The sequence below is a fragment of the Delphinapterus leucas genome, chromosome 8, assembly GCF_059928025.1.
Source record: "Delphinapterus leucas isolate spDelLeu-1000000601 "Yukka" chromosome 8, BTC_Dleu_Yukka2, whole genome shotgun sequence".
Classification (NCBI taxonomy): domain Eukaryota; kingdom Metazoa; phylum Chordata; class Mammalia; order Artiodactyla; family Monodontidae; genus Delphinapterus; species Delphinapterus leucas.
In genome coordinates this window covers 64235910-64262386 of record NC_143136.1, presented here as the reverse complement: position 1 = coordinate 64262386, position 26477 = coordinate 64235910, and the positions used below count along the sequence as shown (strand labels likewise).

General features: G+C 41.9%; 1 protein-coding gene across 8 annotated transcripts in view; it reads right to left on the bottom strand.

The window, feature by feature from the left end:
• Window positions 1-26477, bottom strand: part of STK39 (serine/threonine kinase 39) — a 319210-nt gene that overhangs the window by 21935 nt on the left and 270798 nt on the right. For 3 of the 8 annotated variants that reach the window (XM_022569953.2, XM_089916729.1, XM_089916731.1), the window contains one exon: window positions 6120-6184. The exons of 2 other annotated variants lie outside the window; for them this stretch is intronic. In XM_022569953.2, the coding sequence (XP_022425661.1) occupies window positions 6120-6184 (65 nt within the window). 3 more of the 8 variants (XR_016394143.1, XR_016394142.1, XM_089916728.1) reach the window with 3 other exon arrangements.

Genomic DNA, 26477 nt, shown 5'->3' with positions numbered 1-26477 from the left:
ACTGCTCTCAAGTGTCTGTACTGATTCCGGAAAGCCCCCACTTCTCCATCCCTCCTGACACACCAGCAGGTGTGGCCCACATCCTGCGGAGGAGTTGAAGATGCGGTTGTCCAGCATCGATCGTAAGGATTCCTCACCACCTGAAGAGTTTCTGACCTCCTCAGGTGATTCAAAGGTTCAGCAGTTTGAGAACCTCTGTTCTACCCTAGTGCGCCACAAAGTGTGAACCTCCCTTTCCTTTAGAACGGGGGTTCCCAAACTTCAGCATCAGAATCACGTGGAGAACGTGTTAACACATGGATTCCTGTGCCCCGTTCCCCCGACATTCTGATTCCTTAGGCCTGGGATGGGGCCCCAGAATTCACATTTTTATCAAGTTTCCAGGTGAAGCTGACACTGTCCATCTGGGGACCACACTTTGCAGAACCATTGTTTCACACTGAACAGGAGACAGCTGCTATGCTACATGGACCTTCTTGAACTGACAGTTTCGGCAGGGGGAGTAAGTTTAATACTCTCAGCTAGTTTTTATATCATTTCAGTCCTGGCTTTACCTGTACTTTGGGGAATGTTGCCTCAGTTGTGCAGCCTCGGGAAATAAGGCTCTTTAGTCATTAATTACCAATGCTTATAAAATTGCTATCTGCTGCTCACCGTCAGTAATTATTAGAGAAATGCAAATCAAAACTATAATACAATGAGGTAACACCTCACACCAGTCAGAATGGCCATCATTAAAAAGTCTACAAATAACAAATGCCGGAGAGGGTGTGGAGAAAAGGGAACCCTCTTGCACTGCTGGTGGGAACGTAAGTTGGTATAGACGCTATGGAGAACAGTATGGGGATCCTCAGAAAACTAAAAATAGAGCTACCATACGATCTAGCAACCCCACTCCTGGGCACCATATCTGGACAAAACTCTAATCCAAAAAGATACATGCACCCCTATGTTCATAGCACCACTATTCACAATAGCCAAGACATGGTAACAACCTAAATATTCACTGACAGATGAATGGATAAAGAAGATGTGGTACCTATATACAACGGAATACTACTCAGCCATAAAAAAGAACGAAATAATGGCATTTGCAGCAACATGGATGCAACTAGAGATGATCATACTACTAAGTGAAGTCAGAAAAAGAAAGACAAATACCATGTGATATGACTTATATGTGGAATCTAAAATATGACACAAATGAACCTACCTACAAAACACACAGAATCACGGACATAGAGAATTGTCTGGTGGTTGCCAACAGGGAAGGGGTTGGGGGAGGGGTGGAGTGGGAGGTTAGGGTCAGCAGATGTAAGCTTTTATATATAGAGTGGATAAACAACGAGGTCCTACTCTAATAGCACAGGGAACTACATTCAATATCCTATGATAAGCCATAATGGAAAAGAATATTAAAAAAATACGTATAACTGAATCATTCTGCTGTACAGCAGACATTAACACAATATTGGAAATCAGCAGTTTTTTTAATTGAAGTATAGTTATCTGCAATATATGTGATTAAACTTCAGAAACTAAAATCTATATGGCTCATGTAAATGTGTACCAACTGGATGTTAATTACATGCACAGTTGACCCCTGAACAATGCAGGGGTTGGGGGTTCCAACCCTCCAAGCAGTCGAAAATCCAAATGTAACTTATATTTGGCCCTCCTTAAACATGGTTCCTCTGCATCTGCGAATTCAACTAATCACAGGTTGTTAGTACTGTTGTAGGTGTTTACTGAAAAAAGTTCGTGTCTAACTGGATTTGTGCAGTTCAAACCCATGCTGTTCAAGGGTCAACTGTACTTACAATTTGTGTTGTTTCTTCAAGGACAAATTAAACATTTTACATTTTCACTAACACGATTTTAAAAATCCCACACTGAAAGCAGCCAAGACTTACCTACTTTACGAAACTGCAAGGTAGCATGACTTAAAAAAATTTATGAAGACTTGCCTTGAGGCTTACAACGATAAAACCATACTGCTATGTCAAACTCAAAGCACATAGTACTTGAGCTGAAATGCTGCCTATGCCTGAACCACTTTGTTGCAAGTGGTAAGAAGGTTTACTGATCTCCCGGCTCCCAGCCACGTCAACAACGGAAATCATACTTCATTTATTATCTTACCTGTCAAAGGAAGCTAAAGATCTCATTGGGTGGAGAAAAAAAAGTACATGTACTTCTTTAAATAACCAATATCCTTGCCCCTCAGGCCACTGTCCTTCTTATATAAGCAGATATATAAGATAAGAGACACCTTTTCAAGCCTGAGGCCTTTTCAGGCCTTTTCAAGCCTACATTGTGGCGGGAGCTGGGAGAGGAAAGAGATTGGAGAAGGAGTCATCTACAAATAGAATGCTTCCCAGCCTCGGCTAAACACTGGAATCATCAGGGGCGCCTTCCAAGTTCCCAGAGCCCAGACTCCACGAAGAACAATTAAATCAGGCTATGTGGAACGGGACGCAGGCATTCGTAATTTTTTAAAGTGTCTCCACCATCCCTTGAGTGAAACCACTGTGCAGCCAGGTGAAGAGCCACAATACTAGCTACTACTCTTTAGATAATTTTCAGGCCCCTTACATTCTCCTTTAGAAAGCAACGAAAGCGCTGAGATTAAAATGATAAACAGCTGAGACATGAACAGGGCTATAGCAGTAGCCGCTTAGGGGGAAAAATGCTTCCAAAACACTTTGATCTTGTAGTCTTCAATAAAATAACCAAACTGGATCTCTGTGGTTTTACCAGGATGTTATTAGTGTCCTACAGAAGATTAAGCCGAGGAGCACTTCAAATGAGCTCCGTCAAATGGGTCTCAAACTGGCTGGCAACGGACAGCCGCAAAGAAACCCTCTCGGATGGATGGAGAGTTAACGGACAGAAACAGAAGGTCACTCCTGAGCTTGGCTTTATTTAACACCTTTAACTGTCTCTGGGGGGAAAGCCATCAATTTCCATTTACTGAGAATGCCACACATTACAATCCATTCTCAAGCTATAAGGGGAAAGAAAAACTTGCACGGCTTCTCCTGCAGGTCTCCTGCGCCAGACAGGCCAACATTACTCACTCCGCTTAAGGTACAAAGGAGATCTGGTCTCAACCAGGGTAAGTGTGTCCAGTCATCCAAAAGGTGAATCCACAAAGAGAAACCTGTAAAACCATACGGCTGCAAGGTCCCGCCTGTAAGACTGAATAGTTGTTGAGCACTGGGCCGTGATGCTAGATCAGGGTTGAATTCCCAGCTTCTGCACTGCTTGATCCTGGGCAAGTTAACCTCACAGAGCCTCTGATTCCCAAGGCATAAAATGGACCCAACGACATCACCATCTTGGAGGCTCGTGAGCACTAAATTAACTGAGCTGAAGTAGGTAAAACACCTCATGCAATGCCCCGCAAACGGTGGATGCACATGAAATAGCAATGATTCTTGTTATTTCTGCAGGCAAGGCCAAGGCATTTTGAGAGAAATTTTCCTAAATGAGGTTTGTGGTCTGATATATTTTATTAATTATGATCAAGTCCCTACTACGTGAAGGGAATCCAACAGAAGTCCCTGCCTGCCTGGAGCCTCTGAACTTATCAGAGACACAAATAAGATTCTACACAATTTCAATATAATATAACCTTTTGGGGAGAGAATACAGGAGGAGCACCGAGGCCAAGATCGGATGCCAGAAAAAAGCTTGTTGGAGAAGTGAAATTAAGGCAGAGAACTGGAACGTGTCTAGGTGTTGGTGACACAGAGAGCAGACCTGGAGAAGTTGGGAGAGAAGGGTATTTTAGGGAGGAGTACATACAAAGGGTCAGCTGATGAAAATAGGAGAGAGGACTAGGGGAAGAACTGAATGCGGGGATAAAGAAAGGTGGAGCAGGACCTAAAAGAAAGTCTGATCGGGGAGGACTTCCTTTAGCCATGATCAGGGTTTGAGTTTCAGAAGAGGACAGTGGAGAGCCAGTCGAGTATTTGGGGCATTTTGGAATTAAGGAAGAATTACGCGGGCTAGAGCCCCAGTGTAGTAAACAGAGCTGGAGGCTGGCAAGTTGTAGGCAGGAAGCTCAGTTTCAGAAGAGGATCCCGCTAGGGGGCTGAGAGTGGGGATGAGAAGAAGAACAGACTCAAGAGAGCGAATCTAGGGAACTAGCTGCACAGGGACAGTATAGTTTATCTAGGGACAGTATAGTGGGTGTTTCTACAAAACCTTCAGTACTATGAAAGGCCTGGGGTTGCTACTCCTATTTTATAGGTAGGCGAGTTTATAGACAATGGGAATAAGTCAGCGTAAAAGTTTTAATCTCTTATCTCTAGGTTTACATGTTCAAAATTGGGAAAATGTTCAGGAGGTGCTATGTTGTAACTTCTTTTTTTGCAGTAGAAAAAAAATGAAACATTACTACTGGCTTGAAATGCAGACACAGGGTGTCATCTTTCTCATCCATATATCCTCATATAAGTGAAACATGTTTATGAAGATGCAGGTGAATTAGAAACATAACAGAGGTGACAGAGGAGCCCCAAGCTAGAAGATGAATTTTTCAATTTGTTAATTTCTCACTCTTTGCCTGACTAAAATGTTCTTTTGTTATCAAAACAAAATGAATTTCTTCAGCTAAATTCTTTCTGTGAAAATCTTTGCGTTTTTCTTTTATCACTCAGCCTGGCCCTCTGAATTTAGATGAGGAGCAAGACCCAGAAAGTTAATTAGCACCAGGTTAACATTTACTGTAACGAATCATTTAGCATTTTCTGGCCATGCACATTTTCCATTAAATTTTCACGAGAAATAAAAAAGACAGACCATCAACGTATGTTGTGCAAAACAAAGTGTTGGTCATCTAGATCTTAAATTGCTTGCAGCAATTCAAGACTGGCCCTTGATAAGAATAATTTATAATTTAAAAAATGAGTCATTTAACATCCTGCTTGCAAAATCCTTCAGGAAAATCGTCACTTTTGACTACTTGGACTTCTCTCCATTTCTGGCCACGATCACAATCTCTTAGTTTCACAAGGACCTCAGAATGGTCAGTATCTGTATCTCTGTGGCTACTCTAGTTCTTAAATTTAAAATCTGCTAGTGCAGAAAAACTGCTGGAATATCTCCTCTCCACAAGAATCTGTTACTGTGATTTGAAATGTGGAGTTAAAATGCTATGTCATTGCTCACTAGCCTTCAGAGGGCTGTTCTACAATCGCTTCCAATTACTTAAACCATTTCTACAACAATCGGCCTCAGTTTTTAAACGTTAGAACCACTTGGCTTTTGCTTCAGGAAAGCTTTATTAAGAGTGCTGCTTCAAACTCAGTTTAATTTTGTCTTTATGGTCAAGTTGCCATACAAACTGGAAGCAAAAGGGTACAGACTTCAAGACTTCTCAAATGGCTACTCTTATTAAAGATGTGATGGTAAAAGAACAAGCTATGCTCATGGAAGAGGAACTTTCCAGTCATGATCAGAAACTGTTCCCAAGCCATAAAAAAGAACAAAATAATGCCATTTGCAGCAACATGGATGGACCTAGAGATTGTCATACTGAGTGATGTAAGTCAGACAGAGAAAGACAAATATCATATGATACCGCTTATATGTGGACTCCAAAAATAAAAAAAGGGTACAAATGAACTTATTTACAAAACAGAGTCACAGATGTAGAAAGCAAACTTATGGTTACCAGGGGGGAAAGGGAGGGGAGGGATAAATTGCGAGATCGGGATTGACATATACACACTACTATATATAAAATAGATAACTGATAAGGACCTACTCTGTAGCACAGGGAACTCTACTCAATAATCTGTAACGACCTATATGGGGAAAGAATTTAAAAAAAGGTAGATATATGTATATGTATAACTGATTCACTTTGCTGTATACCTGAAACTAACACAACACTGCAGATCAACTATATTCCAATTAAAAGACAAAAGAAAACAAAAAACCCCAGAAAATCTTCCCAAATGTTGACCAGGTAAATGACGAATGCAAAAACGGATGCCCACCCCCAAAACCAACAGCAGAATTACGGAACAGCTTAACAATGATATTATTATTCCTTGTTGGCACAGTATAGCGAAATATTTACCTTCGTTCCATAACTTTCCACTTACCAACTTAAATGTCAATGTTTTTAAAGCTTTGGGATCATCTACAATCTTCTGTAAATTAGCAGCCACTGTAAAATACAAACATGGAGAAAAAGTGTCCAAATTATTTCCAATAACTGGATTTTCACATCAATGATTCAGAAAATCTGACTAATGATGCAATAACCTGCAAAATCATCTCTTTCACAGACATTACAAAGTCCATACAAATGACCAAACTACTCTCATAAAGACGTTTTCTACCACAACCTACATCTTCAGCACATCTGAATTAATCACTATACACTGACCCCACGTTTTCTACAATAAAATGAGAAATTACTTTCTAGTGGAAAGTAGAAATGATAGCCCCCCACTGTTTCCACCACCTGGTTTTTCTCAACACTCATTATTAAGAGATCTATTAGCCAGGAGAGGGCAGTACAAAACAGAGGAGGGGTATTGCAACGACCCATTTCTCTGGAAATAATAGGTCAGCATTTCAAACTCCTGTCCCTATAAATTCACTCAATTCTCTGCACCCATTTTTATCAAAGCAACAAAATACAGTGGATAACCTCTACGACTCAGGCATGTGTTCTAGTGCTTTCAGGGCACGATGATCTGTCAAAGCAGTGAAGTACCACCTTGAGCAACACAGAAATTGGCTGAACAGGGTCAAGCACTAGAGGCTGTCCGTTTGGAGCTCAACAGTGCAGATATGTTTTTAGTATTGGCCAGATTCATCAGAGACCCCATCCTGCTCTGTTTATGAACAGAATCCTGTTCTGTTTATGAACAGAATCCTCAACAGGTGATGCCGATGGAAATTTAACACCTTCCTCTTTCCACGACCAAACCTGAATGTCAGGTAAGTACTACTGGTCAAAGAAAGAGAAGTTACTATTGAAGAAATTAGGAGAGAGGTCCTCTTCATCATTTTTATTTTTCGTGAGGAAAACCCCCTGCTGCTTCAGTAATTAGGCATCTGAAAAGTTATCTGAATATTTTAAGGAAAAAGAAAAACAATTTAGGAGAAAATAGTAAACATATAAATATTTTGAGAAAAGTGTTTCAAGTAGAAGGTTTGTAAGTAGAAAGAAATCTGTGCAAATTTTATTTTTCTCTAAGGTTGACTGAAAACCTAGACACAAGAATTTCTCGGCAGATTAGTTTCATTTAATCCATCTGCTGTGGAGGGAAAAAAATTATATATTCAATATGGCCTGTTTCTCTTTTTTTTAATTTTTAAAATTTATTTATTTTATCTTTGGCTGCGTTGGGTCTGTTGCTGCATGGGCTTTTCTCTAGTTGCAGCGAGCGGGGGCTACTCTTCACTGCAGCATGCGGGCTTCTCATTGCGGTGTCTTCTCTTGTTGCAGAGCACGGGCTCTAGGCGCACAGGCTTCAGTAGTTGTGGCACACGGGCTCAGTAGCTGTGGCACACAGGCTTAGTTGCTCTGCAACAATGTGGGATCTTCCCAGACCAGGGCTCAAACCCGTGTCCCCTGCATTGGCAGGCAGACTCTTAGCCACTGTGCCACCAGGGGAAGCCCTGGCCTGTTTCTCTTCATAAACCACAATTACAAGCACCATTTTATCTTCATCTGTTGCCGTCTTAATACTTCCAATCTTAGTAACAAAGTTTCATTTTTGTTAACACCCGTCTCCCCCACTCATCTTTTTCTCTCCCTCGTTTTTGCCCACGCAGCAAACTTACACACATCATGTGCAGACCCTGGGCCACCAACCTCAATCTTCTTTTGGCCTCCTCCACAGTTTCCTGAACTTATCTCAGATACTAAAATCATCTAGTAGTCTACACAAGAAACATTGGCTCATGGAGTGAAAAGCTCTGCTGTAAAATCCTGCCCACTAAAGCCAGTACTGATGGTGTCAGGGCATTCTGACTATATGAAAATTGCAGCAACTGAGCAGAGTCACCCTTTTCTTAAAGCATAAAAGTGTTCTAATAGTTCCTTGGATTTGGGCTGATTTCACGAGTGGCCGTAAAGTCTTCACATGAATTTCAGTTCTTTCATTAGAGTCTCCCCGTAAATGTGGATGACTTACTGCCTTGTTCCGGTCATCTATTTCCAGTCTGCTCTCTAATGTTCCAACCAAAGCAGAGCTGCGTCCTACACTAATTCACAACCCTCTCTCTGGTGGACACGCATCTGTGGTAGGGCCAATTTCTAAGGAACATGGCTACAAGCAAGTTGTAGCCTGGAGGGCAACAATGACCTGCTGGCATCTTAAACAGCCATCCCAGAAACCATGTCCCCAACTGTGAACCCTACACCTCGGGGGACATTAGAAATTCAAATTCTGTCTTCAGCTCAAAGCAAAAATAGCAAAACTGGCCACTTAACCTGATTACTCATCCCAGGTGCTACGCTTATTTTCAATTTCGTTGATTCTAATTTGTTATAAAGTGCTACAAAATACCTTCATTTAACTGATGTCACATAAAATTCAGGGTGATGCTAACTTCTCTTCTAGTAGCAATGCTCATTAAAAAAGATGGGTGTCACTGTTTCCCTCCCTTCTCCTGACTGCACCCGGATTTCTAAAATAAAAATGCTCCTTACCCAGAACGTGAGCTGAGAAGGAAGGGCTGGGTAGGGCTGGCTGTTACTTTAGAGCTCCTCAAGTATATGCTTAATGTTTTAAGATACCCTAGTCTCCAAAAATAAATTATGGGGCTTCTGAACCCAGCTTACTCAGTGGCCATCAAGTCATTTCTGATCCCTCCTGGCTTACCCAAATAAAACTCATTCCCCTTTATTCAACATAGTTTTGGAAGTTCTAGCCACAGCAATCAGAGAAGAAAAAGAAATAAAGGGAATCCAAATTGGAAAAGAAGAAGTAAAGCTGTCACTGTTTGCAGATGACATGATACTATACATAGGGAATCCTAAGGATGCTACCAGAAAACTACTAGAGCTAATCAATGGTAAAGTAGCAGGATACAAAAATTAATGCACAGAAATCTCTGGCATTCTTATACACTAATGATGAAAAATCTGAAAGTGAAATTAAGAAAACACTCCCATTTACCACTGCAACAAAAAGAATAAAATATCTAGGAATAAACCTACCTAAGGAGACGAAAGACCTGTATGCAGAAAATTATAAGACACTGATGAAAGAAATTAAAGATGATACCAACAGATGGAGAGATAGATATACCACGTTCTTGGATTGGAAGAACCAACATTGTGAAAATGATTCTACTACCCAAAGCAATCTACAGATTCAATGCAGTCCCTATCAAACTACCACTGGCATTTTTTACACCTAGAACAAAAAGTTTCACAATTTGTATGGAAACACAAAAGACCCCAAATAGCCAAAGCAATCTTGAGAACGAAAAATGGAGCTGGAGGAATCAGGCTCCCTGACTTCAGACTATGCTACAAAGCTACAGTAATCAAGGCAGTATGGTACTGGCACAAAAACAGAAAGATAGATCAATGGAACAGGATAGAAAGCCCAGAGATAAACCCACACACATATGGTCACCTTATCTTTGATAAAGGAGGCAAGAATATACAGTGGAGAAAAGACAGCCTCTTCAATAAGTGGTGCTGGGAAAACTGGACTGCTCCATGTAAAAGAATGAAATCAGACCACTCCCTAACACCATACGCAAAAATAAACTCAAAATGGATTAAAGACCTAAATGTAAGGCCAGAAACTATCAAACTCTTAGAGGAAAACATAGGCAGAACACTCTATGACATAAATCACAGCAAGATCCTTTTTGACCCACCTCCTAGAGAAATGGAAATAAAAACAAAAATAAACAAATGGGACCTAATGAAACTTCAAAGCCTTTGCACAGAAAAGGAAACCATAAACAAGACCAAAAGACAACCCTCAGAATGGAAGAAAATATTTGCAAATGACGCAACTGACAAAGGATTCATCTCCAAAATTTACAAGCAGCTCAATAACAAAAGAACAAACAACCCAATCCAAAAATAGGCAGAAGACCTAAATAGACATTTCTCCAAAGAAGATATACAGACTGCCAGCAAGCACATGAAAGAATGCTCAACACCATTAATCATTAGAGAAATGCAAATCAAAACTACAATGAGATATCATCTCACACCGGTCAGAATGGTCATCATCAAAAAATCTATAAACAATAAATGCTGGAGAGGATGTGGAGAAAAGGGAACACTCTTGCACTGCTGGTGGGAATGTGAATTGGTACAGCCACTATGGAGAACAGTATGGAGGTTCCTTAAAAAACTACAAATAGAACTACCATATGACCCAGCAATCCCACTACTGGGCCTATACCCTGAGAAAACCATAATTCAAAAAGAGTCATGTACCAAAATGTTCATTGCAGCTCTGTTTACAATAGCCAGGACATGGAAGCAACTTGAGTGTCCATCATCAGATGGATAAAGAAGATGTGGCACATATATACAATGGAATATTACTCAGCCATAAAAAGAAATGAAATTGAGTTATTTGTAGTGAGGTGGATGGACCTGGAGTCTGTCATACAGAGTGAAGTAAGTCAGAAGGAGAAAATCAAATACCGTATGCTAACACATATATGTGGAATCTAAGAAAAAAAATGTCATGAAGAGCCTAGGGGTAGGACGGGAATAAAGACACAGACCTACTAGAGCATGGACTTGAGTATATGGGGAGGGGGAAGGGTAAGCTGTGACAAAGTGAGAGAGTGGCATGGACATATATACACTACCAAACGTAGGGTGGACAGCTTGTGGGAAGCAGCCGCATGGCACAGGGAGATCAGCTAGGTGGTTTGTGACCACCTAGAGGGGTGGGATAGGGAGGGTGGGAGGGAGGGAGACGCAAGAGGGAAGAGATATGGGAACATATGTATAATTGATTCACTTTGTTGTAAAGCAGAAACTAACACACCATTGTAAAGCAATTATACTCCAATAAAGATGTTAAAAAAAACAAAAACAAAAACTCATTCCCCTAGTTTCTGATGCAGGCTCTGTGTTATTCCTTGAACTTGTCCCTTCCGTGCTCCACAGCCCACTGTCTTTGGTCTCGGTGCTTTCTCTGTCTCTTGACCACACAGGACACAGGTGATACTCACTAAGGCCCCAGGGATTGTGGCCCTCTTGCCCTACCACTGGGAGTACATGATACCTTTGTGTGAGCCATCTATTTCTTGCTTTTTTTTTTTTTTTTTCCGGTACACGGGCCTCTCAGTGTTGTGGTCTCTCCCGTTGCGGAGCACAGGCTCTGGACGCGCAGGCTCAGCGGCCATGGCTCACGGGCCCAGTCGCTCCACGGCATGTGGGATCCTCCCGGACCGGGGCACGAACCCGTGTCTCCTGCATCGGCAGGCGGACTCTCAACCACTGCGCCACCAGGGAAGCCCTGTTTCTTGCTGTTTCTGTGTCCCTGCATCACACTTCAGGCTTGAATCTCTGTCAGGGCTGGAAGTCTCTTATTTGCTCTTCTGGATAACATTTGGCCTAATGTACAGTAAGTACTGCCCTTTTTGAAGCTGTAATAATATCATTAACAGCCACATGGAAAAAGATGCTGATGCTCAATACCCTCCTGCATCTAAACAGAGAAGGAAATAAAGAGTCTCCCAGGGGTAATCTACCAGAGGCCAGGCAGCAGAGGTGACACTTCTCTGGCAAACTAAGTCAGGCGTTCTCCAGACACTGTTGTCTCTACAATCTCCCTGTACTACTCAAATTCTGCACATTTTGACAGTTAGGAAAAGTAACATTTAGATAATGACTATTTACAGTTTGTGTTTGTATTCTGAGTGATTATTCAAAAGATACACTTTTCTCCCTACGTACCAGCGTATTTCACAACAATCTCATATAGTACTGATGTTCTCATGGAGGTGACTTAATTTAATTCGAGCTCTTCTCAAACAAAAGCTGTGGGGAAAAGCACACCAAATGAACCCCAAGGCTGATGTATTCCCCTAGTAAGAAATTCTAAGGTGAGACAAAAGCGTAGACTTGGCTTACCTGACGACGATAATGTCACAATGTGTTTTACTCAAAGACACACCCTGTAGGTTGCATTGGTGCAGAAAGGCAGCATGAAATTGCAAAGAAAGAGACATGGGTGCCAAAAGAGAATCCAAGCTCTAAGTAAGGAGAAAAGGAGAGGCTAGGAGAGTGAGTTTCTTATGGATACTGCTATAACACTAATGCAAAATTAGGGCTAATTAACAATTCAGTTTGGGACAAAATAAAAGAGATTTGCCCTTTTATTTCCCCCTAATCTCTGGCGCTTATCTTCAGGAGATGCAGTGTAACACAGTGAGCAAGAGCCTGAATTCTCCAGCCAGACTGCCTGTGTTCAAATCCTCCTGCTTAGAGCTGTGTGGCCCATGAACTTGGGCAAGTTTCCTTACCCTCTTCGTGCTTGAAGTTTTGCATCTGTAAAATGTGGATATTAATGGTGCCTACCTGATAGCGTTGTTTTGAGGATTAAGTTAGTAACAAAGTTCTTAGAATAGTGTTTGATTTATAGCAAGTACATAATAAACATTAGCTCATTGCCTCTACCCTGGACAACTGTGAACCTTAACCAGTTTCCTTGCTTTCAGTCTAAACTTCTCAAGAGCCCTGTTTCTCACACCTGAGTTACCTGGAGAATTTAAGTCATAAATTGGAACGTGTTGCCTCCTTAGGTAACACTGTTTAACTTCCCATCAACTCTGGGATAAAGCTCAAGTTCTTAATGTGGTCCAACAGACCCTCTATGGTCCTACCTTCCTGGTTTACTTTTTGTCATTTCCTACCCCGAATTTCCCCAGAAAGGGTTCTGTAACCCCCATTCTCCTCTACACCTTACCACTGTGTGCTGAAATTATCTGTTATAGATCTGCTTTCCCCACTAAACTCTTTGATAACCCAGACAAAAATCTTACCCACCTCTGCAATAGATTTTCCTTTGACATATATGTGTGTGTGTGACATATATCCACATACACAGAAACTGACGATTGCTCACCACCTCCACTGCTAACGACACAAGTATAGCCACCATCATCCTGTCGAGATTCGTACAATGACCTATATCGTCTCCCTGCTCCCATCCCAGTCCCTCAAGTCTGGCCTCCACCCGGCAGTCAGATGAGCCTTCTAACATATAATAAGACCATGTGACTTCTCTTTTCAAAGCCCCCTGCCAGCTGTGCAGCTCAGACTAAAAACCACAGTCTCTACAATGAGCAAGTCTCCTGGTCCATGTCTGACCTCATCCCTCACCATTCTTTCTGGCTGCCCCTACTCCAGCCACAATAGCCTCTGTGCTGCTCCTTGAGTGTTCAAAGCAGGCTTCCACCCGAGACCCTCTGTACCTGCCATTCCCTCTGCCAGAAACGCTGCTTCTCCACGGCTCTCCCTTCCAAGTTGCTGCTCACATGTCTCTGGCTACCCTATCAACACCCCTCCACAGCTGCACTCTCTACTTCTTTACCCAGAATTTTTTTCATAGCACTTATCCTCACCAGACATGCTATATATTTATGACGTTTCGGATATGACTTTTCACTTATCCCCGCATGAGGCACATAAGCTCCGATGAGTCCAGGAACTTTGTGTGTCTGTTCACTGCTATGTTGCTACTGCCTGACACATAGTGTCAATATAGAGGGTTCTAAGATTCTAAAAACCCCATGTTAATATCCTTTTATAGAAGAATTATTCATATCTTAGAAGAAGTTCTACAAATGTGTCTCCTAAAATAATCTAATTTATTTTCCCAAAGCAAATCAATGAACTCTTGGCTCATCTCAAATGAATACTGAGTATCCTAGGCAACCATGACTTTGAAGACTGGCTATCAACAGGCACATGAAAAGATGCTCAATCACTAATTATTAGAGAAATGCAAATCAAAACTACAGTGAGGTACCACCTCACAGCAGTCAGAATGGCCATCATCAAAAAGTCTACAAATAACAAATGCTGGAGAGGGTGTGGAGAAAAGGGAACCTTCCCACACTGTTGGTGGGAACGTAAGCTGGTGCAGCCACTGTGGAAAACAGTATGGAGGGTCCTTGAGAAACTAAAAATAGAACTACCAAATGATCCAGCAATCCCACTCCTGGGCACATATCTGGACAAAACTGTAATTCAGAAAGATACACGCACCCCTATGTTCATAGCAGCACTATTCACAAGAGCCAAGACATGGAAACAACCTAAATGTCCATTGACAGATGAATGGATAAAGAAGATGTGGTACATATATACAACGGAATACTACTCAGCCATAAAAAAGAACAAAATAATGCCATTTGCAGCAACATGGATGGACCTAGAGATTGTCATACTGAGTGAAGTTAAGTCAGACACAGAAAGACAAATATATGATATCACTTATACGTGAAATCTAAAAAAAAAGGTACAAATGAACTTATTTACAAAACAGAAGTAGAGACACGGATGTAGAAAACAAACATAGTTACCAGGGGATAAGGGGAGGGAGTGATAAACTGGGAGACTGGGACTGACATATACACACTACTACATATAAAATAGATAACTAATAAGAACCTGCTGTATAGCACAGGGAGCTCTACTCAATATTCTATAATGGCCTATATTGGAAAAGAATCTAAAAAGAAAAAGTGGATATATGTATAACTGATTCACTTTGCTGTACACCTGAAACTAACGCAACATTGTAAATCAACTATACGCCAATGAAAATCTAAAAAAAAAAAAAAATGAAATAATGCCATTTGCAGCAACATGGATGGACTTAACTAAGTAAGTCAGAATGAGAAAGACACATACCATATATCACTTATACGTGAAAACTAAAATATAGCGCAAATGAACCTATCTACAAAACAAACAGACTCACAGATGTAGAAAACAGACTTGTGGTTGCCAAGGGATGAGGGGTGGAGTGGGAGAGGGATAGACTGGGAGTTTGGGATTAACAGATGCAAACTATTATATATAGAATGGATAAACAACAAGGTCCTACTGTATAGCACAGGGAACTATATTCAATATCCTGGGATAAACCATGACGGAAAAGAACATAAAACAAATGTATATATATATATGTTTAACTGAATCACTTTGCTGTACAGCAAAAATTAACACAAGGTTGTAAATCAACTATAATAAAGATTAGCCACCTTTTAAAAAACTGAGATATAATCGACATATAGTACTATATTAGCTTCAGGTGTACAAGGTATTATTTCGATGTATGTCTATATTATGAAATGATCGCCACAATAGGTCTAGTTTAACATCCATTACCACATGCTGGGCCCTGGCTGTAGCCATGGTGGGTCCCCGTAAGCCCTCTGACAACTGTTTCTCAGTCCACTATAGTCTTGTGTGTCTTGCGGACACCAGCCTTTCAAAGCTAGATGGTCTGGGGGCTCATCTCTCAGGAGCGGGTCTTCAAAGTTGGGGTGCCAGGTGCGGTGTTCAAACCCTCTGCTCCTCGGGGAGAAGCTTCGAGTTGAGTCCCCTCCCAATGTGGGTCATGGCAAAATTGTGTCTCCACCCCTTCTACCCGTTTCAATGTGGATTTTTCTCATTTGCCTGATAGGAAGCAGTCGGCTCAGCTAATTTTGGGGTTTCTTTCAGAGGAAATTGTTCCACAGGTAGCTACAGATTCAGTGTGTCTGTGGGGAGGAGGTGAGTTCAGGATCCTCCTGTGTCAACATCTTGAACTGGAACCCAGGATTTATCTTGACCTATTCCTCTCATCTGTTACTTCTAATCCATCCGCAATTTCCGACAGTTTTGCCATTAATACACGTGTGCAACGGTTTACTTCCTTTCATCTCTGCTACCTCCACCCCATTTCATCTACAAGGAACCACACCAAGATTGGCCGTTTTTCATTCATTTTTTACAGAGAGGAGAGTCTAGGTCACTCTCCAGGTAAACCAGCCAGACTAGCATAGGGGGTCCCCAGACAAAGAAAATCTACAGTGGGTAGTAGAGGATGGACGTGGTGAGTATCACTGTGACCTCAAGACCAGCTGCCACAGTGGGGACTAAAAGTCACACCACTAACCCTGTTACAGCTCTCCCCCCAGAAATGAGACCAAGCACTCCTGGAGGAACGATTCCCAGGTGGGTCCACGCAGTGCCAGTGCAGAACAGAATGAATGCTATTTTGTGCTGTCCAGATCTTCTCGTTAGGAATGGGGCAACTGTCCTCCCATCTGCGGCAGTTATTGGTGGCTGATGACTCTCAGCCTCACCCCTCTTTGGGAATTCCCTTTGCCAAAGAGTACTATCTCACCCCGAGTCTTTGCCCTCTCCCCAAACGCTGCCCGCATCCGTGACTGCCCATGACAGCAGAAAGGCCCTGGTGCCTCGAGGCAGGACAATCGCAAGAGTCAGCTCAGGTCCAAAGCTCCTCATGGGATTAGTGGAGGCTTTGGCTGTGGTTGAATCCTAGTTTTAATTCCTCCGTCTGCAAAATTCTACTTCCTTTACTCCCTCACAGATGTCAATCATGAAAGCACTCCTGGAAAACCCACCTGCATGCAGACCTATGCCTCTGAGTCTTTCCCCGGGAAACCTTAAGACTCCACGCACCGACGGACACGGTAAAATCACCTTAGAAGGCGTTTTCATTAACAAAATTTTAAGACAGTACAAACGATAAATAAAATGTTCAAGGAAAGGGGGGAAATCAGTGTGTCATACGACATTTTTCTTTGCATTTAGCTCAGAATTAGGATCCCGGATGAGGAGAAAAAGCAGTAGTTGGACGAGATTTTAGGAATGTTACAGGTACTATAAGCAAGCAACCTTTGAGGTCAAAATTTTAAACAGAGTTGAGTATTAGTGTTACTTACATATAGCAGGAAGGGATTACAGGATATAAAAGAAACAGAAATACCCTTGCCGTCCTCCTTAAGGTTTGGGCAAATTCCAGTTTGTTACTGTTACCTTGGCGTAATGGGAAAGTCTGAAACAGTATGGAATAGCTCAAGTGCCTGCTACTGAATGTGTCCTCTAAAATATAATAATAAAATTGGCATTTTTATCCTGAATTTCCTTTACTGTGCCTAAGGTAGAGTTTTCTGAACTGGACAACAGCATGGTGATGAAAGTGTCCAATAAGCATTATGTTCTTATTGTTCATTTTGAAAGCAATGAAATGGTATCATCAATGAAACTGCAGCCTCATTCAGCTGGTGGAGGTAACGTGCCAGTACGTTTATAGTTAACCGTGAAGAACGGCTAAACTTTACAGTCGTGCTTGCCAAGAATACCCAGCATTCATCTGAGATGAAGGTAAGAATTAATTTATTTGCTTTGGAAAAGAAAAGAGGATTATTGCTTAGGAGACACAGTTGTTGAGAAGTGCTTTAGTTCTTCCAAAAATAGGAAGAATTCGATAGGTGTCTTAACCTGGGGCTTTTAGTCATGGAACCCTCTAAACTGTAGGCAAAATTTTGTGACTACATTACTGGAGAAAGGGTGTTTACCTTTTACCAGATTCTTATAGGGTCATGTCCTTTATAACCTTAATAATCACTGTTCCAAATGCGTACTACCATCTTTTCTTACACTAATGCAGGCAGCTTGGAAGTGAGGCCTTTTGTTTCTCTTTATAACAGCCTTGCTGAAGTATAAATGACATACAATAAACTGCACATATTTAAAGAGTACAACGTGGTACGTTTTGACACATGTATACGCCAGTAAAACTATCACCGCAAGCAGGATAATGAACACGTTCGTCACACTCCAAAACTTCCTCAGACCCTTTATAATTCTCCCCACCTTCCCCTCTTTTGATTCTCTCCAGGAAACCACTATTCTGTTTTCTGTCACGGTAAACGCACTGTTTGCATTTTCTAAAATTTCATTCCAGTGGAGTCTTAGAGTATGTACTCATTTTGTTATTAAATAATCATTATTTTGAAATCCGTCCATGTTGCAGCGGTATCAAAAGTTCTTTCCTTTTTATTGCTAAGAAGTATTCCATTGTATGAGTATATGGAAGTTTGTTTATGCATTCACCTCTTGATGAACATTAGGATTGTTTCCAGGGTTTGCTGTTACAAATAAAGCCGTCATCAACATTCAAATACAAGTCTTTGTAGAGACATACTTTCTCCTTTCACTTGGGCAGATACCTAGGAGTAGAAAGGCTAAATCATATGGTAGATATATGTTTAACTTCTAAAGCAGTCGCCAAAATGTTGCGGAAGGTGACTGTGCCACTTCTGTACTCCCACCAGCAGTGTATGAGAGATCCAATTTCTTACACACTTGTCAACACTTAGTATGATCAGTCATTTTAATTTTAGCCATTCTAATTAACGTGTAGTGAAATCTCACTGTAGTTTTAAATTGTACATATTTAGTGAAGTTGTGTTACAGCCACTTTCCGACAATGCAAGTATTTAGGAGTTCCACAAATACAAGTGTGGCTTTTCCGGGTTAAGTCGAAGGCTTTTTCTAAAAAGAATCAAAAGCCTTTGTTGAGGAACCATAGGCATTTCTTCATCTGAGAGGTAAGATATGCAGAGTGTCTATCAGATCTTCTTCTAGATCATCCAGTAAATGAATAAAAAGCATTTATACAGGTATCAGACAGAGTGCAGGCAGCACCAGCCCACATCTTGGAAAATCTAGAGCTTCCTGTACAGTGCAGAAACCTCAACCCTCTTCCACTAGGGATTTTTTTTAATGTGTAGGTCGTAAGTGTGAGTTGAATTAAAGGAAAGAAGGAAATGATCATACCATGGAAGGCAGAAGACACAGGAAATTCATCCAACTTTGATTTCTAGAGGCATCAAGAAAAGCCTTTCCAGGTCTACAGCAAAAAGGTTTTATTGAATTATCTAGATGTCTGGATTCCAAAAGAAGAGTCTTACACCCAGGAGCACATTCTGGAAATATTAACAAGACTACGTGTGTATAAAGCATGAAGGCAAAACATACTCTGAGATTCTGATGACAATCTCACAGCCACTGTTGAGGGAAGACTTATAACATAGCAAGTATTAACTAAGGACAAACTAAGACAACAAGGAGACTGCTCTCCAATGTACTGTATGTGTAAGACTAAAAACAATTTGTCTCCCTCAGTGCCTGTAATCCCTTGATTAAAAACAAAAGCACTTACAGAAATAAGTCTGTACAACCTAAGTCTGTGTATGTCTTTAAGCTGTCTTTACAACCTTGTAAAATCATACACATTTTAGAAAAATTCTCATCAGCCAGAGGAAATAGGCCAAAGGGAAATAAAACACTTAACTTCACAGGACTTTTTCTTATTGTCCCTCTCGCTTTACCTTAATCTGTTTTAGAAAGAGGTTTTCCAATAATCATATATTAATAAGGCGCACACAGCTTGAGATTTAACCCAGTAGCTTCTGAACTGGGAAAAGCTTTGGAAAAGTTAAAATTAATGAGACAGTAAACACACTGATATGAGGAATGCTACTTAAATTATGGGCCAATGCAGCCAACTGAGGCAGAGCCATCTGGCATGAGCACAAACGGCGGTGAGATCTGAAGGACTCTGAGCCTGGAACGTGGTGGCAGCCTTCCAAAGACAAACATTCCTCACACATGTGGCCCGCCCATGCAGAGAAGGAGAGAGCTGGCCTTCTGTTTACATCACCTGGCACTGCTCCAGAGAAGGACACCTCTTTTGTCTTCACTTCTTGAGGTTTTCTTCTTTACTTGTGGTATGTTCCAAAGCATTTCACGTAAGGGTTTAGTAGCCAGTGAATGGTACAGAGCAAGGTTGAATAATTTTCTTCTTTCATAATAAGAAATCAAAGCAATTCATGGGTTGACTGGGTCTTCACTCTAGGTTAGGCCATAGCCTAAAAAATACAGGACATGGTTACCCTACTTATTACAATGGAGCTAGACTGAGGCTCCCTGAAAGCAGACACCATCAAATCACCTGTAGATCTCCAGTCAGTACCCGGCACTGGGCCTAGTGCCCAGCAGGCACTAAACGAATGAACGAAGGAAAGATCGGAAAGTGCCTGGTTGCCATGATTAGAAAGTATTTTTTCAGAAGCTGATATTTTCCCCCCACAAAGATGAAGAAGATAAGCAGAGCTGATCAGGATGAAGTTACAAAAGCTTGTTGTATCAGACCTTCCCCCTTCCACTGTACATGGCCATCTCATCCCACAGAAGTCACCTCTTCGACCTTATTAGGTGCTCAACAAACTCTTCCCTCTCCCCAAGTGGCAAAGGCCAAGGAGGCGTGGAGAGAGAGAGACAAGGTCTGTTTAGCTCACTGTTGTGCGCCCAACACCCAGCACAGGGTCTGCCTCAAAGAAGGTGCACGTAACTGATGATGGGATGAATGAAAATAAACTAGTGGTGTAATTTTTTTCAAAGGTAACATGTTAACTCTTCTAGGAATCTGCAATTAAATCTGAGCCTTGATTTCTCATTATGGATAGGACAGATTTCACAGTAAGGAAATGTTAGGTAATTAGAAATGAGTGGAGATGGAATTATTCTCCTTTATTGTGGAAGGAAGGGGTGAAGCCTCTGTGTTCCCAAAATTTCACCAAACCTATAAGGAGTTCAGGCATTCAAGTGTACCTTTTTTCGTTTTTTTTTTTGCGGTACGCGGGCCTCTCACTGTTGTGGCCTCTCCCGTTGTGGAGCACAGGCTCCAGACGTTCAGGCTCAGCGGCCATGGCTCACGGGCCCAGCCGCTCCGCGGCATGTGGGCTCCTCCCGGACCGGAGCACAAACCCGTGTCCCCTGCATCGGCAGGCGGACTCTCAACCACTGCGCCGCCAGGGAAGCCCTCAAGTGTACCTTCTGATTATAGCACACTGAACTTGAGACATCCCCGTCCCTGCCTCCTAAATTCGGTCTCCCAGATGCTGGAGGCTGGGTATGACAGCTCACACTTATCCCACCTTCTAATTATGCCAGATATGTAGCCTAACGCCCAGAGGTCTCCTCTCCCTGAACCATAATACGCGACTTGGACTATGTTCTCCTACTTTCCTGCGCCTGCTCCCATCCCAACTTGAAAGCTCAGAGCCTTCTGGACTCTAATTTCTGCTGTTTTCAACCCTCCAGAGTCTCGAGGGGGGAGGGGGGAGCAGTAGTACTAACTCGAAGATCCTTCAGACGTATATTCCATCATCAGAAAGTAGCTCACGAGGAGACAAGCTATCGAGAACTCAGCTCCTCTGTGTTGTAGGGCAAAGGCAGCGGGTGGAGGGCACGGAGTGTGAGAAGCATTCCAGGCAGAGGAAGAGCTCGTGAGAGGCGGGAGGGAGCACAGCAAGGCTGAGTGCCGCACTGCAGTGGTCCAGCGCCCCGGAGCGAGCCTGGGCTGAGGGACGAGGGGAGACACAGGTGAGGAGCTGGCAGAGGCCAGTCGTCTACGCCTGGTCCACCAAGGAGTGTGGACCTCATCTTGTAGAAACAAGGTTTTAAACATGACACCAGGTAATAACGATGTTAACTGTACACACTGAAGAATGTTATCATTATTTATGAAAGTCCGGAGAAATACAAACTTTGGCTTTGTAAAAGGAAAAATATTTTAACAGGCATGTGATACACGCTGATTAGAACTGAAAATACCATTAAATATGTCAACTTTTTAATGCATTTTTAAATGAAAAGCTTTATACATGTACAGCAGTGTTCACATTTACTGCTCATGGAAACTGATGTTCTCACATAGACTGCGAAAGAGGTTCATAAATAAAGTACACTGTCTGGGTTAAGAGAAATTGAAGTGGGCATTAAAATACCTGACTTTAGTACTCTCACGCAGGCAGCTCTGCCTCATATATTCTAAGATGCCTGTGTGCAAGGGATGTGGGTTTTAACGCAACTAATCTTACGTAGAGGAGCTTTTTTCCTCCAGACGATTCATTAATTGAGAAATCACCGTATCTCACTACGTTAGTTGCCCTAATTGGACAGATGAGAAACCCCCATGAGGGAATTCATTTTTCTTTCCTGATATTGTTCTCTTACCACCAGGGTAATGGAGAAGTAAGAGCTATCATTATAAACAGATTAAAAAAAAACAGGAGTGGGAAAAGAAATCTTCGGTGGAAGAAGTTCGGAATTTTTTGTTTGTACATTTGTTTGTTTTACCACAATACTGTATGAATAAAGGTGTCAGTGGAAAAGCAGCTTACAGCATGTCCTGATGTGAGAAGGGGCATCCAGGCCTTTCTTCTTCAGGCAGGATTGCTGTACATCATTCAAGACTGGGAGGAAGTTGTTTATCCTACATCTGAGATTGACTACAATCAGAAGGACGTTCTGATCCTTCTTCGTTACCCATTTTCATAGCACACCAGTTACAGCTTTGTTACATGGTAGTGCATCCTTTTTTTTAACATCTTTATTAGAGCGTAATTGCTTTACAATGGTGTGTTAGTTTCTGCTGTATAACAAAGTGAATCAGCTATATGCATACATATATCCCCATATCCCCTCCCCCTTGAGCTTCCCTCCCATGGTAGCGCATCTTAATGAAACCAGCAGCCTTACTGAATTCTTGGTGGATAAATGACATTAATTTAGGGGGAACAGTGGCTGTCTAAATAGTAAAACATAGCCTCAAGGACTCCACAAGTGCATTACTATTACCAATAATAAATATTAAATTGCATGCTTTGGGGTATCAAGACATTTGTTTAGCACCTACTATAATCCCTAAGAAGGTACTTTTAAAAAGTAAATATCGTAAAAATCCAACAGCTTCAAAACAACCTTATATTGAAAATTGTTATAATGGGCCTGAACTTCTATCTTATTCATTAAATAAAATGCAGTATTTGGGGGAAGAAAGAAAATACAGAGTATGCCAGACACTTATATCACAGAGTCCATAATCACAGCCTTTCTAAATCTTTAAACCACTAATATTTCTCTAGACTGGAATTCACCAGTTATAATGTGCACAGCCAGCACTGCCTGCTTGCACAATACACTGATCTATGAGACATTCCAACCCTGTTTGGGGTGGAGAAAGCAGAGATAATCTTAGATGTATGCTTCAGGAACATTGCTTTTAATGCCAAGCCCAGTCGAGATAATTATCAAAAAGATACTTTTTGTTGCTGTTATCAGAAATTATTTGAAAGAATGCCAGGGGAAATAAGACAGCCCGCAGGAAGGATGTGCTGGGTCTCTAAGGACTGAAGGGGGACTAAATCATTCTTATGCTTAAAAACAGCAACCCAAAGCAATCTGGGAAACGACGACGGAAGTTTTTGCTTCGGTCCTTGCAATGATATTGGAACTTCTGAAGGAGAAGATTATCAACCTTTCAGAGATGTTATACATTTATCAAGGGGTCAGCTGTCACAAGTTCCTTGCATGTACATGAAACATAATAAAACGAACTGAATTTCAGATTTCCATTCCGTCCCCAATAAAGAGAGAAGAGATCAACTTGCTGTCTTTCAACCTTAGATACCTGAGCACAACAAATGGATTTAGACTTTTACGACAGATAGCAGGTAAAAAATAAGCCGAAGAGATATCACATTGATTTGGGGAACAAAAACTGGAGGGAGACGAACAAAACACTTTTGGCAAGGGAACAGACAAGAAAGGAACACTGTGAGGTCATGAAGTGCAGGTAGCTTACTGTCCATATAAATAAGGCTTCTGATTGTCTTTGCGTTTGTCAGAGGACGCGAGCGGGGTCTCACGCTGAGTGCCGTAATGAGACCGAGGACTCAGAGGAGTCACAGGCAGTCAAAATACAGAAGAGGAGCCAGAAAAGAGATGCTGACTTGGGGATGATCATCAATAATGCACTAAGGAATAAAAAATCAGAAGAATGTTTGGCAGCAGTGAAAACAGCAAACAAGACTGTGGACTGTGTGTGCAGCCTCGGAGAACAGGTCTGTGCTACTTATTCCGGGGCTGTTTAAGGCAGCAAGATCTCATTCACTCTGGGCAGGCCTGGCTTTTCCTACCCACTGGAAGAAATCGAATGAAATGCTGCGAGATGCAATGAAAGTCGATTCCAGGTTCAAAAGACTGGGGTTGGGGGCGGGGGGGGGGCGGAAGGGGGGCACGGCGGGCACGGGGCTGCAAGCAAAGACAATGCAGTTCCCAGCCTCACTGTAGTTTTACCACAAGCCCTCTGTTCCCTTTCCCTTCCCCGGGCTTATCATAATCCTATACTTTTAGGACGTGAAGAAGAGGGTTAACAGACTTAGATTAGCCAACTGTGAGAAGAGAAAGGTCGTACAGACTGCAGCCTTTGTAAACTCTGTGATAACATCACTCTTCATAGAAATTTCTACAGCAGCAGAGCAAGCATGAGAAAAATATGACATGCTAATCCTGAGGCAAAAGGCAAATAATATTTCTCTTTCTTACTGGTGTATTTTGTTCATGACTGTCCAGTCATTTAGTAGAACAGATCATTAAGGAGATGATCACTGAACTGCTAATCAGGTCCTGGGAAGGGCACAGCAGAGGTAACCCCAGCTGGCTGAGATCCTGATGTTTTCACAATCAAAGAGCATTCTGCAACTAAGCCACCCAGGGAATACTGAAACCTCCAAATAACGCCCAGTTCATCATGACTTCCTGTGTTCCTTTTAATGAGATTTTAATTTCATTGATTGCTAGCGACCACTGGTTGAAGGAGCCCCGGAGCTGATTTTGACTTTGAGGAATTCTGCAAACTGGAATAATGAAGTGGTTCTATTTCTAAACTATTATTAATGATAACATGTTTACTGAGATTTAACATGCTCTATATGTATCAACTTGTAATCCTCGCAGGCGCCTGCCCTATGAGGATGGAACTAGCATTTGCCCTGTTTTACAGAGGACACTGAGAGAGAAAGCACTGCGTGCCCAACGTCACGCAGCTAGGGAGGGGATGTGGGGAGGACCTGAACTCCAGCAGTATGGCTCTCCAGAGCTCGTGTACACAGCCACAGTGCATGCTGCCTCTCAGATAGCTACCTCCTTAAAACATAGTTACTGTTTGAAGATACTTAAAACTTGGGATTTAAGAAGCACTGTTGGTGCCCTTCACGTATGGATCCTCTCCCCTACATCAAAGAGCAGGTGCCAGTGAAGCTTCCAACTCATCTAAAAGCCAATTTTGCTACTGCAAAGCAATCACGAGGTTCCTATGAAGATCCCCTTGGGGATCCAAATAGTGAACCAAGAGAAGAAGCAAAGCAAAGCACACATCACAAAGCCCTCTGTGTCCTCCAGCTTGACTGTTTTAGAAAGAATTGGGGCTAATACTTCCCAACAGAACATACCATCATCTTTTTGATCTTAGTGTCTTTCAGCCAAAAATTTTCAGATGCCTCAACACTGAAAACACTTGACAGCTGGTCCCAGTTAAAGTAGTAGAAAAGTAAGCTTCGAGGATTATTTTGTTATTGATGTTTCTATGTCTTTTTTCCTGCTTTAAGAAAAAAAAAACAAAACTTTTTCCTTAGATGAAGCCTTCATCTTGTCAATGTAAGGGGGGAAAAAAGTGTTGCCTGAATAGAAGATGGTAACAAGAGTTGATTTAGTTTACATTAAATGACAGTCTTTAGAAATTCACACATAAAATTCCTGAGAGATGAGTGTGTTTAAAACCACCTAAAAAAAACTGTGGTATTTGTATATATTGAGAAAAATGCCTCTAGCAGGCAGAGGGGGTGAGGAGATAGGCAGCTTCACTGCTTGCTTATGCTCTGTGTGAGGGCAGCCACAATGATAAATAGGGTGCAATTAACAACCTATGGCTTTAACCTAGAGCAGCACTGAAGCCATCACCATCCTCAGACCAGAGTGTTCAGCGCCCAAAGACCCGGTGTGAGAAGTACTCCCAGCTGTTACTTTTCTTCCTCGACACTGACATCCCTTAGTTATTACGGCTGAGACTAGGCTAGGGCAGGGCTGAGGATGTGACCAATGGTCCACCGCTCATTAGCTGCTTCAGGGCTTTGAACCCACTCCCAGTCATCCTAAGGAGCCACCACATGGATGGATCATCCTCTAAGCAATAAAGCCAGTCATTCTCCAAAACAAGGAATAAGAAAAACTGTGGTGAACGCAGGATCATGCATGTGGTTTTGAAAGTCCAATGCTTGGTAATAACATCAGGGAATTGACCCTTACAGCGAACTGTCAGGTAAATTGTCTTCACTAAATAGCTATCCTCTGGTGGAATTCCCTTGCTACCCAATACATTCCTGTCCATCGTCCCTAAAGAACCGGCAGCAACTGGTTCAGGGAATCTGTCTGCTTTTTATGCAAGAACAAGTAAAACAAAATCAGGATGCTAAATATTCAACCAATGCTGGAAGAGAGGGGGGGTAAATTTGACACCTAAGAGGTCCTTGGCAAGGATGGCCAGGCAGCAAGTGGGTAGTGGAGTGACTGGGACTGA